This window comes from Pelobates fuscus, chromosome 8, assembly GCF_036172605.1.
Source record: "Pelobates fuscus isolate aPelFus1 chromosome 8, aPelFus1.pri, whole genome shotgun sequence".
NCBI lineage: Eukaryota > Metazoa > Chordata > Amphibia > Anura > Pelobatidae > Pelobates > Pelobates fuscus.
The window spans coordinates 15,238,548-15,253,446 of record NC_086324.1 but is presented as its reverse complement, the minus strand read 5'-3'; the positions used below and the strand labels follow the sequence as shown (position 1 = coordinate 15,253,446).

The window sequence follows — 14,899 nt, the reverse complement described above, 5'->3', positions numbered from 1 at the left end:
CGCAATTCTCGGTTATTCTCTAAATTCTGAACTGAGTTTGAAGTAGAATTTCAATTTCTAACTTTTCAGTTCCGTTTCCACTTTGGCTATTTTGACCTTAAATTAGAAATTCACTTTGACTTGACGTCAGCTGGTCCATTAGCGAATACACCTGTTAGTAATCCCTTTACACTTTTCTGATACGATATAACTCTAGGCACCTGTGGCTGTTGAAGCGGCACATGCCATCTTTGTTAAGCAGGGTTGAATGAGGTTCATTTGATTTTAATAGGTTCTAATTGCAGCCAGGGCTCATACTCTTATCCATCAAAGCTCTTAAACAACCGTTTTATAGTTTGTTCCCTAGAAACATCTCCTTCTGAAGACTTTATAATGTTGTTTTGTCAGGCCCAGTGAAGCGGACTGGCCCACCCAAAGGTCAATATTGGATTTCTATCTCTGACGCCTTCTGATGTTTGCAAAGAGTTAAAAAGGCGTAAGATTGGAGCAGCAGGGTGGTGGAGGGATGCTAGGGAGGGGTGCAACCATAATAACCATAGTAACACGGGTCTTTAACAGCGAACTTTATTAAAACTCAGATGTGTCCTGATAAGAGGGATGGGAGGCAGGAGGCACGAGAGAAGATGACAAAGTCAGATGGCTTCTTTAATTAAACAGAGTTTTACAGAGGAAATGATACACACAGGGAGGGAGGGGACCACGTTTGGAGGCTGCAAGCATCCTATCTCTTCAGAGGTTGCCTGGATATTATCCCAAGGTCCCCATCTCTCTCTCTGCCTTCCTTCAATGTCTTTCACATTTATTTCCCATCACCCTGCCGTCACCAGCCTCAGGCAGATTATTAGCAATCCTAATATTAATAAGAGACAGATTACAGGAAGTCCTGGCCCCCCCTGGGTGTCAGTCCAAACCTCCCATGGCTCAGAGCAGCGGATCCCAGCTCCTGCTCAACATGTACCTGACAGGTATAGCACCCACCTTGGAATGGGGTACATAGGGGTGGAGGGGGGGGGACCCCAGAAGGTATCCATGCATCTGAACCCCACTGACACCCCCTGGCACCTGTTGTGCACATTGATTTCTATTTTATTCTTGACATGTTCAGGTGATGCCCCTGGGTTTAAAGATTGGTTGTGTTCATGTGATATCACCCCAGCCTTGCTATAGATACTATTTATATAAACTGTATTGTTTGTGTTTGTGTGATTGTAAATAATTATTGCCATCAGGGAGAACCCCTTCTTCTGTCTTAGATATTTTTGTTTGTTTATTTTTCTCATGAAGTAAATAATCTTCTCTTCTGTGATTCTATCTTATCTCATTCTCTGACATCGAGTATCACAAAGTTCCTCTCTCTGTATATTCTCCCCCAGGCTGGTCTCTCTCTGTATATTCTCCCCCAGGCTGGTCTCTCTCTGTATATTCTCCCCCAGGCTGGTCTCTCTGTATATTCTCCCCCAGGCTGGTCTCTCTCTGTATATTCTCCCCCAGGCTGGTCTCTCTGTATATTCTCCCCCCAGGCTGGTCTCTCTCTGTATATTCTCCCCCAGGCTGGTCTCTCTGTATATTCTCCCCCAGGCTGGTCTCTCTGTATATTCTCCCCCCAGGCTGGTCTCTCTGTATATTCTCCCCCAGGCTGGTCTCTCTGTATATTCTCCCCCAGGCTGGTCTCTCTCTGTATATTCTCCCCCAGGCTGGTCTCTCTGTATATTCTCCCCCAGGCTGGTCTCTCTGTATATTCTCCCCCAGGCTGGTCTCTCTGTATATTCTCCCCCAGGCTGGTCTCTCTGTATATTCTCCCCCAGGCTGGTCTCTCTCTGTATATTCTCCCCCAGGCTGGTCTCTCTGTATATTCTCCCCCAGGCTGGTCTCTCTGTATATTCTCCCCCAGGCTGGTCTCTCTCTGTATATTCTCCCCCAGGCTGGTCTCTCTGTATATTCTCCCCCAGGCTGGTCTCTCTGTATATTCTCCCCCAGGCTGGTCTCTCTCTGTATATTCTCCCCCAGGCTGGTCTCTCTGTATATTCTCCCCCAGGCTGGTCTCTCTGTATATTCTCCCCCAGGCTGGTCTCTCTCTGTATATTCTCCCCCAGGCTGGTCTCTCTGTATATTCTCCCCCCCAGGCTGGTCTCTCTCTGTATATTCTCCCCCAGGCTGGTCTCTCTGTATATTCTCCCCCAGGCTGGTCTCTCTCTGTATATTCTCCCCCAGGCTGGTCTCTCTGTATATTCTCCCCCAGGCTGGTCTCTCTGTATATTCTCCCCCCCAGGCTGGTCTCTCTCTGTATATTCTCCCCCTCGGACTGGTATCTGTTCTTCCCTCACTTGTTGCCTTATAACCCTTCTCTCCCCAGAAATCGGATTTCCTTTTTCCTGAACACGTTTCCTGGCTTCTCCCCTTGCAGTCAACTAGACAGAGACACTGACAGAGACAGACAGACAGACGGAGACAGACAGACAGAGACAGGCAACCAGACAGACAGGCAGTCTGACAGACAGACAGTTAGTCAGATAGACAGGCAGACAGAGAGACAGACATACAGACAGACGAAGGGAATTTTGGGGCCACATTACATCTCAGAAATGGACCCTGGGAGAGGAGGAAGGATTCTTAGGGGTTCAGAACATCAATGCACCCCAAATTCGCCATAACTAGTTTGCTTCAAATTAAAATGTATTTTCATAAATTAGGCAGATTTATTGTGTTGACACAGTCTGCAATTTATATAAAATTCCTCTCTATGAATTCATGGTAGATCCCAGCTGAACGCACAGTCATTCCGTATCTTTTCATATATAACTTAAAATGAATGATTTTGTAACTTTTGCCATCACCATCCATGGAAAATCGTTCGATTTCGTTCTTACTGAACGAATTGAATTGTAAAGATCGAATGTTTCCTCCCTGTTTGATAAATATGAGAGAATTTGTACAGAGACACGATGCAGGCAGTAATAGTCTCTATTCCCTTTCAGATCCAGTTGGTGAGAGTTTCCTTAAGGAATCGAAATCTCAGACTTGGAGACCATTTGCTTCTGGGGTGCAAAAAGGTGAGATCTCTTTACTTTTTAACAGTATTACTACTTGCACTAAAAAGGCACATAATTAGATTTAAGATATTTGGAATGTATATTTTAATAAAGTTAAGATATAATATGTTCAGAAAATAACAATACATCGAGCTGATAAAATAATTTAGATTAAAAAAAAAGCGTGTAAATATATACATGACTAATATAATTATATTTTAAATATATAATAAACACAAATACACATCTAAACAAACATTTTCAGGGTTTATTCACTACACACTAACAGTGGTGAGTTTATAACCAATCCAAAAAATATAAATAAACCAAGGGATGGAAAAAAACATTTTTATCAATGTTTTTGTAAATTTGCCATTTTACTGTTTAAACTTGTTGAACTGTCCCCAGAATTACAGAAATTTGTATATATTGTAAATCGCATTAATATATTAAATAAAGTGATTTTTTTTAGACTGTGTGTTAAGCATATACCTTTTCAGTAATGCTTTATAATACTCGCTTTATGTCTCAAGATATAAGATTGCAGGAAAAAATATTTGAGTTTTACTAAATCTTATATGAACATATTATAAATATGTGATCACTACAATTTAAGTAATTTGTGCAATCAGGATGTTACTGAATGAAAGGACATGTTTGTAGAATGTTATGAAAATTCCATTTAGAATGTGAACTGCTTTATGTATCATAAATTTGAGAACATAAAATGCATATTATTATAATTTACTTTTTATCATTTGATGTTTTTTTTGTTTGTTTGTACAGTTGGGAATAGGGCAGAAAAAAAGGACATATTTACCTTGAAATATATATTTGAGTTTAATTTATTCATAAAACCCACATTTTCTTTTATTGCATATTACTGCAATGTAACCCCTTTTTTTTATTTAATAAAAATATAATTTAAAAAAATGTTTTTGCCAAAAAATAAAATTATTTCAATAAATGCACTTTGTTCCTTCGTTTTACGATGAGGCGCATAATCAGAAGAACACAACAGAGTGATGTTTTTGAATGCCACTTCCATGTGTATGAAAAAATACGAGTTAAGTTTAACCCTTAAGGACCAAACTTCTGGAATAAAAGGGAATCATGACATGTCACACATGTCATGTGTCCTTAAGGGGTTAATTTCCTCTCACTCCCATGTCCACGCCTCTGCTAGAATTATTATAAACTACGCCATAACAAAAATAATCAATAAATGTTTTGCAATTGTGAAAAAAACAGCTCATTGTGCAAAAAAATAAATAACCAGAATAATATTTTTTGAATGCTAAGATTTGCTGATTGCAGGAGTGCAGCCTTTTTCCAGATGGGTATATATTTATATTTGATGTGACATTTTGTTTGTGTGTGTGTTACTCATTCTCGGTTCCTCTACCAGAGACGGGTCTGTGCAGTGCCTTCGCTGGTCCTAGAACTGCACTATCCTGAACAGAGATCTCAGATGTCTATATATAGCAATATATAACGTACAAGATCCAGCGCACTCGCTAGTTCACTAAACAGCAATTTCAAAGCTCACAGAATTATTATTTTTTTAAAAAACATCTAACCTAGGCACGAATAATGGGGGTTTAGTTATAGTATGTGATCATACATTGTGTAATGTGTATTATTGCAAAATATTACTTATTGTACAGGACTGCGGAATATGTGGGCGCTATATAAGATTTCCTAAAAACATTATTCATACATTTCCTAGTCTGCCCGAGATTAGTGGGAGCTGTACAACTCTCCTGATAGTGAAATATTGGAAGAAGCTATGGGCAAACAGAATTGACCTGTTTCCCATCTCGTCAGCCCCCTCTGTAATATAATGATTGGCTGAATTAAAATGGGAGCGTGACTCTATAGAGAGCGAGTAGAATAAAGCATAAATGTCCTGACTTATCGGGTTTGATAACATCGTCTGCCCGGTGAAATAGCATTTGCATGATGTACAGAGACATAACCTTACATTCATACACACATATACACTGTATCCATCTTTATAGAAAGTTGGACCGTTAGTACACATTGTTAATGTCAGTATAAAACTGTATCTATATAGATAAACATAAACACACACAAAAGTAAACACAACATTTGAACAAACATTAAAACAATGAACACATATTCACCAATATATTTATGCATACACATACCGATACAAATATGCATACACAAAGTATGTGCACACACAACCACAGACATAAACTGCATATTTATTTACATCCACCCATATACATGAGTGCATGCTGGGTTTGTGAAAAGATCAAACAGAAAATATTTATTTTTTAAAATAGGTTTCTCCCCTCCTACCAAATATTGACAAATTAGCAGCATTTAGGAATGACTTATTTTTATTTTGTGTATATATTTTTTATTTGTATTTTGTGTGTGTATGGATTTTGCTGCAGTCTCACAGAATCCCCTCCCCCCACTCACCGCCACCATTTAATTTAACGTTTACAGATTTTATCATTATTTACTAACAGTAAAAACATAAATTTCCGCTTCAATATTGCATCAAAGTAGCTGGATGGGTGTCGTGCTAAACTGAATATTAGTATTAACATTTTATTATCTTAATTGTTAATTGCTGATTTTCGTTTTTTTTTACGTATTTATGATTAAGTTTGCTAAGCAGAACAAAAAAAAACCCTGCTATATTTTATGTTTTAATCACTTTGTCTAGTACCTATTAAACAGAATTCACTTTATCCATTCCAGCCCTGATAGACACTGACTGCATTTAATATTAATTCCGTCCTTTAAATTCTTACAGTAAGAGAAAGGAACATGTTTGCCTTGTTAACCAATAAAGCAGATGTATAGCTAAACATTACCAACGCCATGGGGAGTTCTGGGGGCTAGGGACACACATGGCACCCAGACCAAAAATGATGGCGACCCAATGTATGGTGCCCAATCACTATTACTAGTGCTCATGTAATGTGGGGTTCTGGCTAATATAATCACATGGGGACCATACAGATGCTCTATATCCATTTTGATATGTCATCGGCCGTGGGATAACACATCTGCCTTCCTATTAACTAGCAGACTCCCCAATGCTGTATGTGTCTATAGTTTTTTTCCCCCCACACACAGTCAAGGGAAAACACCCACACAGCCACTAGATGCATTTCCTCTTATATAGCAGAGTAAAACTCTATTTTAATCACATGGTCTCAGAGAGACCATTCGATTCACTCAGCGCTGCGTCTTGCAGTGCATGCTCGCTATCCTGACAGTGTTTTTCTGTGGAAAGCATTGGATTGGCTGAGACTTCAATCAAGACCGGCGCTGAGAGGGAGAATTGGTAAGTAAATTATCTTTTTTTATTCTGTGCAGATGGGGGCCATGAAACAAAGCAACCACCAGGGCACTATAGCGTTTGTGTAGGAGTCAAAAAAGAATAAATGTTGTTTTATAAATATATATTGAATACATATACCTGAATATAAACTGTTAATTGTGGTAAAACGAGTATTGTCTTCACTCCAGGCAGCGGACAGATCCAGCTTTGGCAGTTTCTCCTGGAGCTTTTGTCAGATCATGCCAACACCAACTGCATCGCTTGGGAAGGGACAAATGGCGAATTTAAGCTGACAGATCCTGATGAGGTCGCCCGGCGCTGGGGAGAACGGAAGAGCAAACCTAACATGAACTATGACAAGCTGAGCCGCGCCCTACGCTATTACTATGATAAAAATATAATGGCCAAGGTCCACGGGAAGAGATACGCCTACAAGTTTGACTTTCACGGCTTGGCACAAGTATGCCAGTCTACGCCCACTACAGAGCAAACCTTGTACAAGTTCCAGGGCAATCTGCCCCATTTACCCTTCCCTGGCTTGTCCAAGCTCAATCTCATGGCGTCCGGCGTCTCTCCTGGTTTCTCCTACTGGCCCGGTTCCCCTCCGGCACTCTACCCAAGCCATGGGTTACAGTCCCCACCAGGTGGATTCAGTGCCATGTCTGGCCAACATCTCGGATCAATCAACAACATGAACAGTGTTGGCAATATGAATACACATTATCATTAACTATTCAACCTTTGATTAACAGTAGCCACTGAGCAGATTTACAACCTAAATCAACATGCTAAACTAACATATATTGGAATGGAGGCCAAGAGAAAGGGTCAAAATGCCAAAGACGTGGTACAGTAGAGTTATTTTAAAATGTTTTCTTTATTACAAAAGAACTCCGGAAATCCCTATGATTCTATACGTTTTATTGTGTCTATGTTATTATTTTATAAGGTCACCAGGCTTGTAATATTTTATTTGTTAAATCCATGGGGGGCGGTGGGTATTTATTATAAAGCTCTTGGCTTCCAAAGTGTCGGATATTTTAACGAAAGTGAAAATTCAATGTTCCTCTATATAGTTATCATTATAAAGCCTTGTTCATCTTTACACTGGTTTCTGCTGACACTTTTCATTACTGTCTCTTGTTATACTGTAAGATCTCCGTTCAGGCATCCAGTTCGCTTTCTTGTCTACTCAAACTTGTCTCGCTCGCTTCATGTACCATCTCTTGTACCGATCATTTTATCAGTAAAGCCACTGCTCAAGGTCTGCTGCAAAAACAGGTGCACTTTTAACATTTAGCTTAATTGAAGGGACACTATAGTCACCAAAACAACTTTAGCGTAATGAAGCAGTTTTTGTTAAGAGATCATGCCTCTGAAGTGTCACCAATCAATTCTCAGCCATTTATGAGTTAAATCACTTTCGTTTCTGTTTATGCTGCCCTAGCCACACCTCCCCTAGCCGTGACTCACACAGCCTGCATGAAATCAAAATGGTTTCACTTTCAATCAGATGTAACTTGCTTTAAACGTTTTTATCTCCTTCTCTCTAAATTGAACTTTAATCACACACAGGATGCTCCTGCAGGCTCTAGCAAACTATTAACGGCGCAGGGATAAGACGTTTTAAATTAAACAGTATTTGCAATAAAGGAAGTGTAAACATTAGATAACGCTTTACAGGAAGTGTTTAGAAAGGCAGGTCACATGCAGGGAGGTGTGGCTAGGACTGCATAAACAAAGTAATTTAACTCCTAAATGGCAGAGAATTGAGCAGTGAGACTGCAGGGGCATGTTCTATACACCAAAACTGCTTCAGTGAGCTAAAGTTGTTTTGGTGACTATAGTATCCCTTTAAGTGTTCAGCTGTTTCCATTTCAATGTGTGAATGCAGGTGTAATAGCAGTGTGAACATTCTTACTGCTCCAAGACAGACATTTCTCTATTTACTGCAAATTCCAAAAATTCTTACTTACTATTGTCAGCCAGTCCACTCTGTTATATTATTCTGCACTTCACAGCCACGTAATTCAGCAGAAAACATGAATGAATGTACTTACCAAACAGACACTGGTTTAATGAATAAAGCACAAATGGTCACTAAATGAAGGAGCCACTCAGAAACACCGGAACCCAAACTGCATGTACTGCCCTAAATCACCTTCATCTGGTTTTACAGCACCAGAGAATGAAGGTAAAGTCAGGAGAGAAATATAAATAAGGGATTCATTAAATAATGACTGTTGAAAGGAATGTACTGTGATCAGCCACAATATTAAACCCACTGACAGGTAACTTTGATTAGATTGTTACAATGGCACCTGTCAATGGGTGGGATAACTTGGGCAGCAAGTGAACAGTCAGTTCTTGAATTTTATCTGTTGGAAGCAGGACAAATGGGCAAGTGGAAAGATCTGAGTGACTGTGACAAGGGCCAAATAGTGATGGCTAGATGACTGGGTCAGAGCCTCTCCAAAATGGGTATCTCCCCGTATGCAGTGGGGTTAGTACCTGCCAAACGTGATACCTGGAAGTACAACCGGTGCGCCAGCGTCATGGTCATGGGGGCTCAAGGCTCAGTAATGCACATGGAGAGCAAAGGCTAGACCATCAGGTCAAATCATACAGAAGAACTACCATAACTCAAATTGCTGAAAAATATAAAGCGGTAATGTCACCAATCGTACCAAGTCAGTATTTCATTAAGATAAAATCTTTATGAAATACTCATATTGACTGCGTTGGAATTTCAGTGACCCAATCAAAAGACATACTGAAACCAATTGCTTTGTCTCAGGATTGTTCCTATGCCTCACACTTCTAGATACTGGGCAGAGCTACCACGATCTAGAAATGTCAATCCGACCAGCCGTCACTAGTGATGGCTGCAGGATTTGGACTCTGTCTATGGAAGATCCTGCGGATACAACAGTGACGTAGGCTCCTGGCACTGAATCGTCAGGAGCAGAAGAAAATGGCGTTGCCTGTGAGGTACAGGTTCAGATAAATTAAATTCACATTTGCCTACTCTCCTCCCCCCCCCCCCCGGCCACCAGACTCCCAGCGTCGATGTCACCATTGGGGGTCTTAGCAAATTATGCAAAGTCCCCAGACGGTTACAGTGCCCACGTCACTGCTGTACGTTCACGCTTCCTCCATAGACAGAGCCAATTGCCTGCCGCCATCAGTGGTGACAGTTAAGGGGATTGACACTTCTAGATGGCGCTACCTCTGCCCAGTGTCTAGAAGTGTCAGGCACATAAGTCTAAGAAAGAGAGAGTGGGGGAGAGGAAGAAAAGAGGAAGCAATTGGGCTGTGGCAATGCTGCTTTAACTATTTCAATGTTGGATAACTCACAAACATGCTTATAGTACACACTGAAACATTCTCCCAGTGTTATTTACAAAAACAGGAATTGTCTGGAAACAGAGAGAAATATAATATTGAGGTAAATAATAAAAAAAAATAATGATTGAAAGGATGCCCATTGGACACTATTTCTGATGGCATAATATGTGATTTAAGGACTTCATTCTAGGATTAGGGGGGTTGTAAGGAGAAACTATAAATACTTTGGTTTATGATGATTATTATTATTATTATGTAACTCTGCTTCCCCTTCCCCTCCCCTCGATTCCCGGCTGTCATGGAGGAAGTACCAATGTCCACCTCCCTCCTTGCTCGTCCATTCTCCATTTCTTTGTTACAATGTTGTAACAGCTTTGGGTCGGTTTCCTTAGCCAGCATGCTGACCAATAGAAAGCTCTAAATTGATTCTGTGGGAGGGGTTTCTGTCTGGTTACTGATAGCTTGTGTTTATGCAAAGAAGGATTAAGATCCCACAGGGTCTGAGTTACTGGATTGGACCACCCATTCATTTTTCACATAGGGATTGTGAGCGGAGCCAAGCAAATTCATGGTTACAATGTCCGCTGCTTATTGCTTTATGGATAATCCTGCACTGAATTTATGGATGAGATTAAATGTATGTGTTTATGCTAATTTACTAACATGTGATATTTAATAAAGCTGTGTCCATGCGTTAACCAACTATTCCACTGTCTGGTGTCATTTATTGGAGCTCGGTGTCTGGCCTTACTATGGATTATCTGGGCAGATAGTAACCATGATGGACTGTTAGTAAATGGAGAACTTGGTCAGATATTTCATTGCTCACCATGAAACCCATAATCCTTACGGTAAAGAAAAGTTAACATATTTGTGTAAATCTCATAATTGACCTTGAAATTCCAGATTTAAAAACTTGACCTGAATCAGTAAATACATGATTACATTGCAATCCAGTATGGGTGTCTGATTAAAAACATTTGAAAACATGTGCTCATGCCATTGCTCTGTCAATTTGATGTTGGACAATGTTAGGTTTGACACTCCTTTATTGATTCTTGTCTTTTGACTCCATTTTTTTGTATCTGCATACGTGTTACACTCACAATGAAACACAAAATTCTGATTTTGCAAGCTTTTAAAATACAAAAATATTGAAAGTTATAAGGGCAGAGTACAGAATTGAGTCCTAACCGCAACATCTGAGGAAAGGGATTTAGGGGTGATTATTTCAGATGACTTAAAGGTAGGCAGACAAAGTAATAGAGCAGCAGGAAATGCCAGCAGGATGCTTGGTTGTATAGGGAGAGATATTAGCAGTAGAAAGAGGGAAGTGCTCATGCCATTGTACAGAACACTGGTGAGACCTCACTTGGAGTATTGTAGGCAGTACTGGAGACCAGGACCGCCATCATGGGGTAACAACCATGACGGTTGTCATGTGGAGCGGCAAAACTGCCGCAGGTGCATCTGCACTGGGGCCCATCAGGTGGTCCAAGCATTTAGGGCCACCTGATGAGCCCTATATCTTTAGGGGCCCGGTCAGGGCCGGCCTTAGGGGTGTGCGAGTTGTGCGGCCGCACAGGGCGCCATGGAGCAGGGGGGCGCCGTGCGGCCGCACAGCCAGCCGAGATTGGAAGAAAAAAAATTGTGGCGGGGCGGAGATTCCCGTGCGGCAGGGGCTGAGCGTTCAGTGCGGCAGGGGCGGAGCTAAGTTCTGGATAAGTGCTGCAGGGGAAGCAGGAAGGAGTCCCTGCTTCCCCCAACAAACAGTCTCCAGGAGCTGCACTTCCTGTCTGCCTCCACAAGGAACAGAGGTAACTATGTGATTGTCAGTGTGAGTGTGACTGTCTGCGTGTCTGTGACTGTCTGCCTCTGTGTGTGTGATTGTGTGTGTGTGACTGTCTGCCTGTGTATGTGTGACTGCCTGTGTGTGTGTTTGTGTGTGTATGACTGTCGGCCTGGTTGTGGCGGTTTCTGCCTCTGTGTGTGTGTGTGTGTCGGTCTGCATGTAAGTATGTGTGTGTAAGACTGTATGTGTGGCTGTGTGTGTGTGTAAAACTGTATGTGTGGCTGTGTGTGTGTGGCTGTCTGCCTGTAATTGTGTGTGAGTGTGTTTATCTACCTGTAACTGTGTATGTGTGTTACTGCCTTTACCTGTGTGTTTCTGTCTGATCCTGTGTATGTGACTATCTGCCTGCGAGTATGTGCATGTGGTGGATTTGACAGTGTATATGTATAACTGTGTGCATCTTACTGTGGGAATGTGTGCACATAACTCTGCAAAAATATACACCTGCATTCACACACAGGCCTAAATGCTTGTTTTTATCTGAATTAAATAACCATCCCACACAGCCAATAAACCCAGCACAAATATAACATAGAACCAATACACGCATATAACACACTGTTAATACACACATTACAAATATCACACACAGCCACGGCCGTGTAATTGTGTGACCGGGCCCCTTTAAAAAAAAATAAAAATTTGCGGCTGCACCGCAAGTGCTGCTGGGAGGAAGTGATGGCTGGTCACTTCCTCCCAGCTTACTCCGTGCGGGGGGAGAGGGAGAGCAGAGCAGAGGACAGGACAGGAGAAGAGAGGAGAAGAGAGGCATCTGCTCCCAACATCACCAGCCACCCTCCTGCAACTTAAAGGTAAGAGGAGGGTGGCTGATAAAAGAGGTGTGTATATATGTATGTATGTGTCTGCGTGTATATCTGTTTGTCAGTATGTATGTGTGTGTGTGTGTGTGTGTGTATGTATATATCTATCAGCATGTGTGTGTAAATGTATGTCAGTATGTATATGTGTATGTATGTGTGTGTATGTCAATATGTATGTATGTCTGTGTATGAATGTGTGTGTGTATGTATGTATGTATGTATGTATGTATGTATGTATGTCAGTATGCATGTATGTCAGTATGTATGTGTGTATGTCAGTATGTATGTATGTATGTGTGTGTGTGTGTGTATGTCAGTATGTGCGTATGTATGTATAAATCTATCAGTATGTATGTGTGTATGTATGTATGTATATATCTATCAGTATGTATGTGTGTATGTATGTCAGTATGCATGTATGTCTGTGTGTGCGTGTATGTCAGTATGTCTGTATGTATGTGTCTATCTGTATGTGTGTGTGTATGTCAGTATGTATTTATGTATATATGTCTGTATGTATGTATGTCTGTGTGTATGTCAGTATGTATGTCAGTATGTAAGTGTGTATGTATGTATATATCTATCTATCAGTATGTATGTCAGTATGCATGTATGTCTGTGTGTGTGTGTGTCAGTATGTCTGTATGTATCTATGTATATATATATGTGTGTGTGTGTCTGTATGTATGTATATCAGTATGTATGTGTATGTATGTATGTATGTCAGTATGTATTTATGTGTATGTATGTATGTCTGTTTGTATATCTGTATGTCAGTATGTATGTATGTCTGTATGTCAGTGTGTGTATCTGTATCTGTATCTGCTTATGCATGTGTATATGTCTATATGTGTGTATGTCTGTTTCCCTATTTGTGTCTGTTAGTATGTGTGTATATTTCTGTGTGTGGGGGGCCCAGACCTTGAGCTGTGTTAGGGGCCCCACAATTTCTGATGGCGACCCTGCTGGAGACCGTATCTCCAGAAGGATATTGATACTTTAGACAGTTCAGAGAAGGGCTACTAAACTGGTTCATGGATTTCAGGATAAAACTTACAAGGAAAGGTTAAAGGAACCAGGGCCGGACTGGGAACAGAAAGCAGCCCTGGAAAAAAAATATTTCAGCCCTCTAATTCATTGTGTCATATAGTATGCTTGTATTGTTTATATGTATGCACTTTGAAGAAGACTTTTGTCTTACCTGCAGCCCATCGCTCTAGATGACCCATGGGTGTTACAGTGCTATAACCACCACCCTCCAGGATGCTCCCTGTCCATTGTGACTGGCTCTGCTTGGGGACAATTCTTTAAGCAGGGAAACACTCCATGCCAATATCAGCATATCGGCATCAGTGTGTCAATTGTGTAATTTCAGAAAATATATATATTAAAAAAATGTCCCACATTAATAAATCACACTAGTTCAATGGCGCGCACACACACACACACACACACTGACTACAGAAAAGCTCACTGACACAAAAGAGCTCACTACAGACAAGCTCACCGATAAACACAAAAGCTCTCTGACACATGCACAAGCTCACTACAGACAAGCTTACTGCCGTACACAAATTCACTGACATTCACTCAAGCACACTAGAGACAAACTCAGTGACAAACACAACCTAACTACAGACAAGCTCACCACACACACAACCTCTCTGACCAACACAAGCTTGATAATGACAAACACAGAAGTGCTCTGACCCACACAAGCTTACTGACACACAGAAGCTCTCTGATACACACACAAGCACACTACAAGCTCACTGATACACAAGCACACTACAAGCTCACTGACAAACACACAAGCACATCACAAGCTCACTGATGCACACTACAAGCTCACTGATATACACAAGCACACTACAAGCTCACTGATACACACATGCACACCACAAGCTCACTGATGCACACTACAAGCTCACTGATACACACACAAGCACACTACAAGCTCACAGATATACACACAAGCTCACTGATACACACACAAGCACACTACAAGCTCACTGATACACAAGCACACTACAAGCTCACTGACAAACACACAAGCACACCACAAGCTCACTGATGCACACTAGAAGCTCACTGATATACACAAGCACACTACAAGCTCACTGATACACACCACAAGCTCACTGATATACACATGCACACCAGAAGCTCACTGAAGCACACCACGAGCTCACTGATACACACCACAAGCTCACTGATATACACAAGCACACCACAAGCTCACTGAGGCACACTACAAGCTCACTGATTTACACAAGCACACCACAAGCTCACTGATGCACACTACAAGCTCACTAATATACACAAGCACACTACAAGCTCACTGATACACACCACAAGCTCACTGACATACACAAGCACACCACAAGCTCACTGATGCACACTAGAAGCTCACTGATATATACAAGCACACTACAAGCTCCCTGATGCACACTGCAAGCTCACTGGTACACACACAAGCACACCACAAGCTCACTGATGCACACTCAAGCACACTACAAGC

General features: G+C 41.2%; 1 protein-coding gene across 1 annotated transcript; it reads left to right on the top strand.

The window, feature by feature from the left end:
- Positions 1-916: 916 nt before the first annotated feature.
- FEV (FEV transcription factor, ETS family member) lies at positions 917-7,247 on the top strand. Its single transcript, XM_063428554.1, has 3 exons — positions 917-965; positions 2,976-3,050; positions 6,546-7,247. Exons 1-3 carry the CDS (start codon positions 917-919, stop codon positions 7,085-7,087), a joined length of 666 nt encoding a protein of 221 aa, XP_063284624.1. The 3' UTR covers positions 7,088-7,247.
- Positions 7,248-14,899: the final 7,652 nt, after the last annotated feature.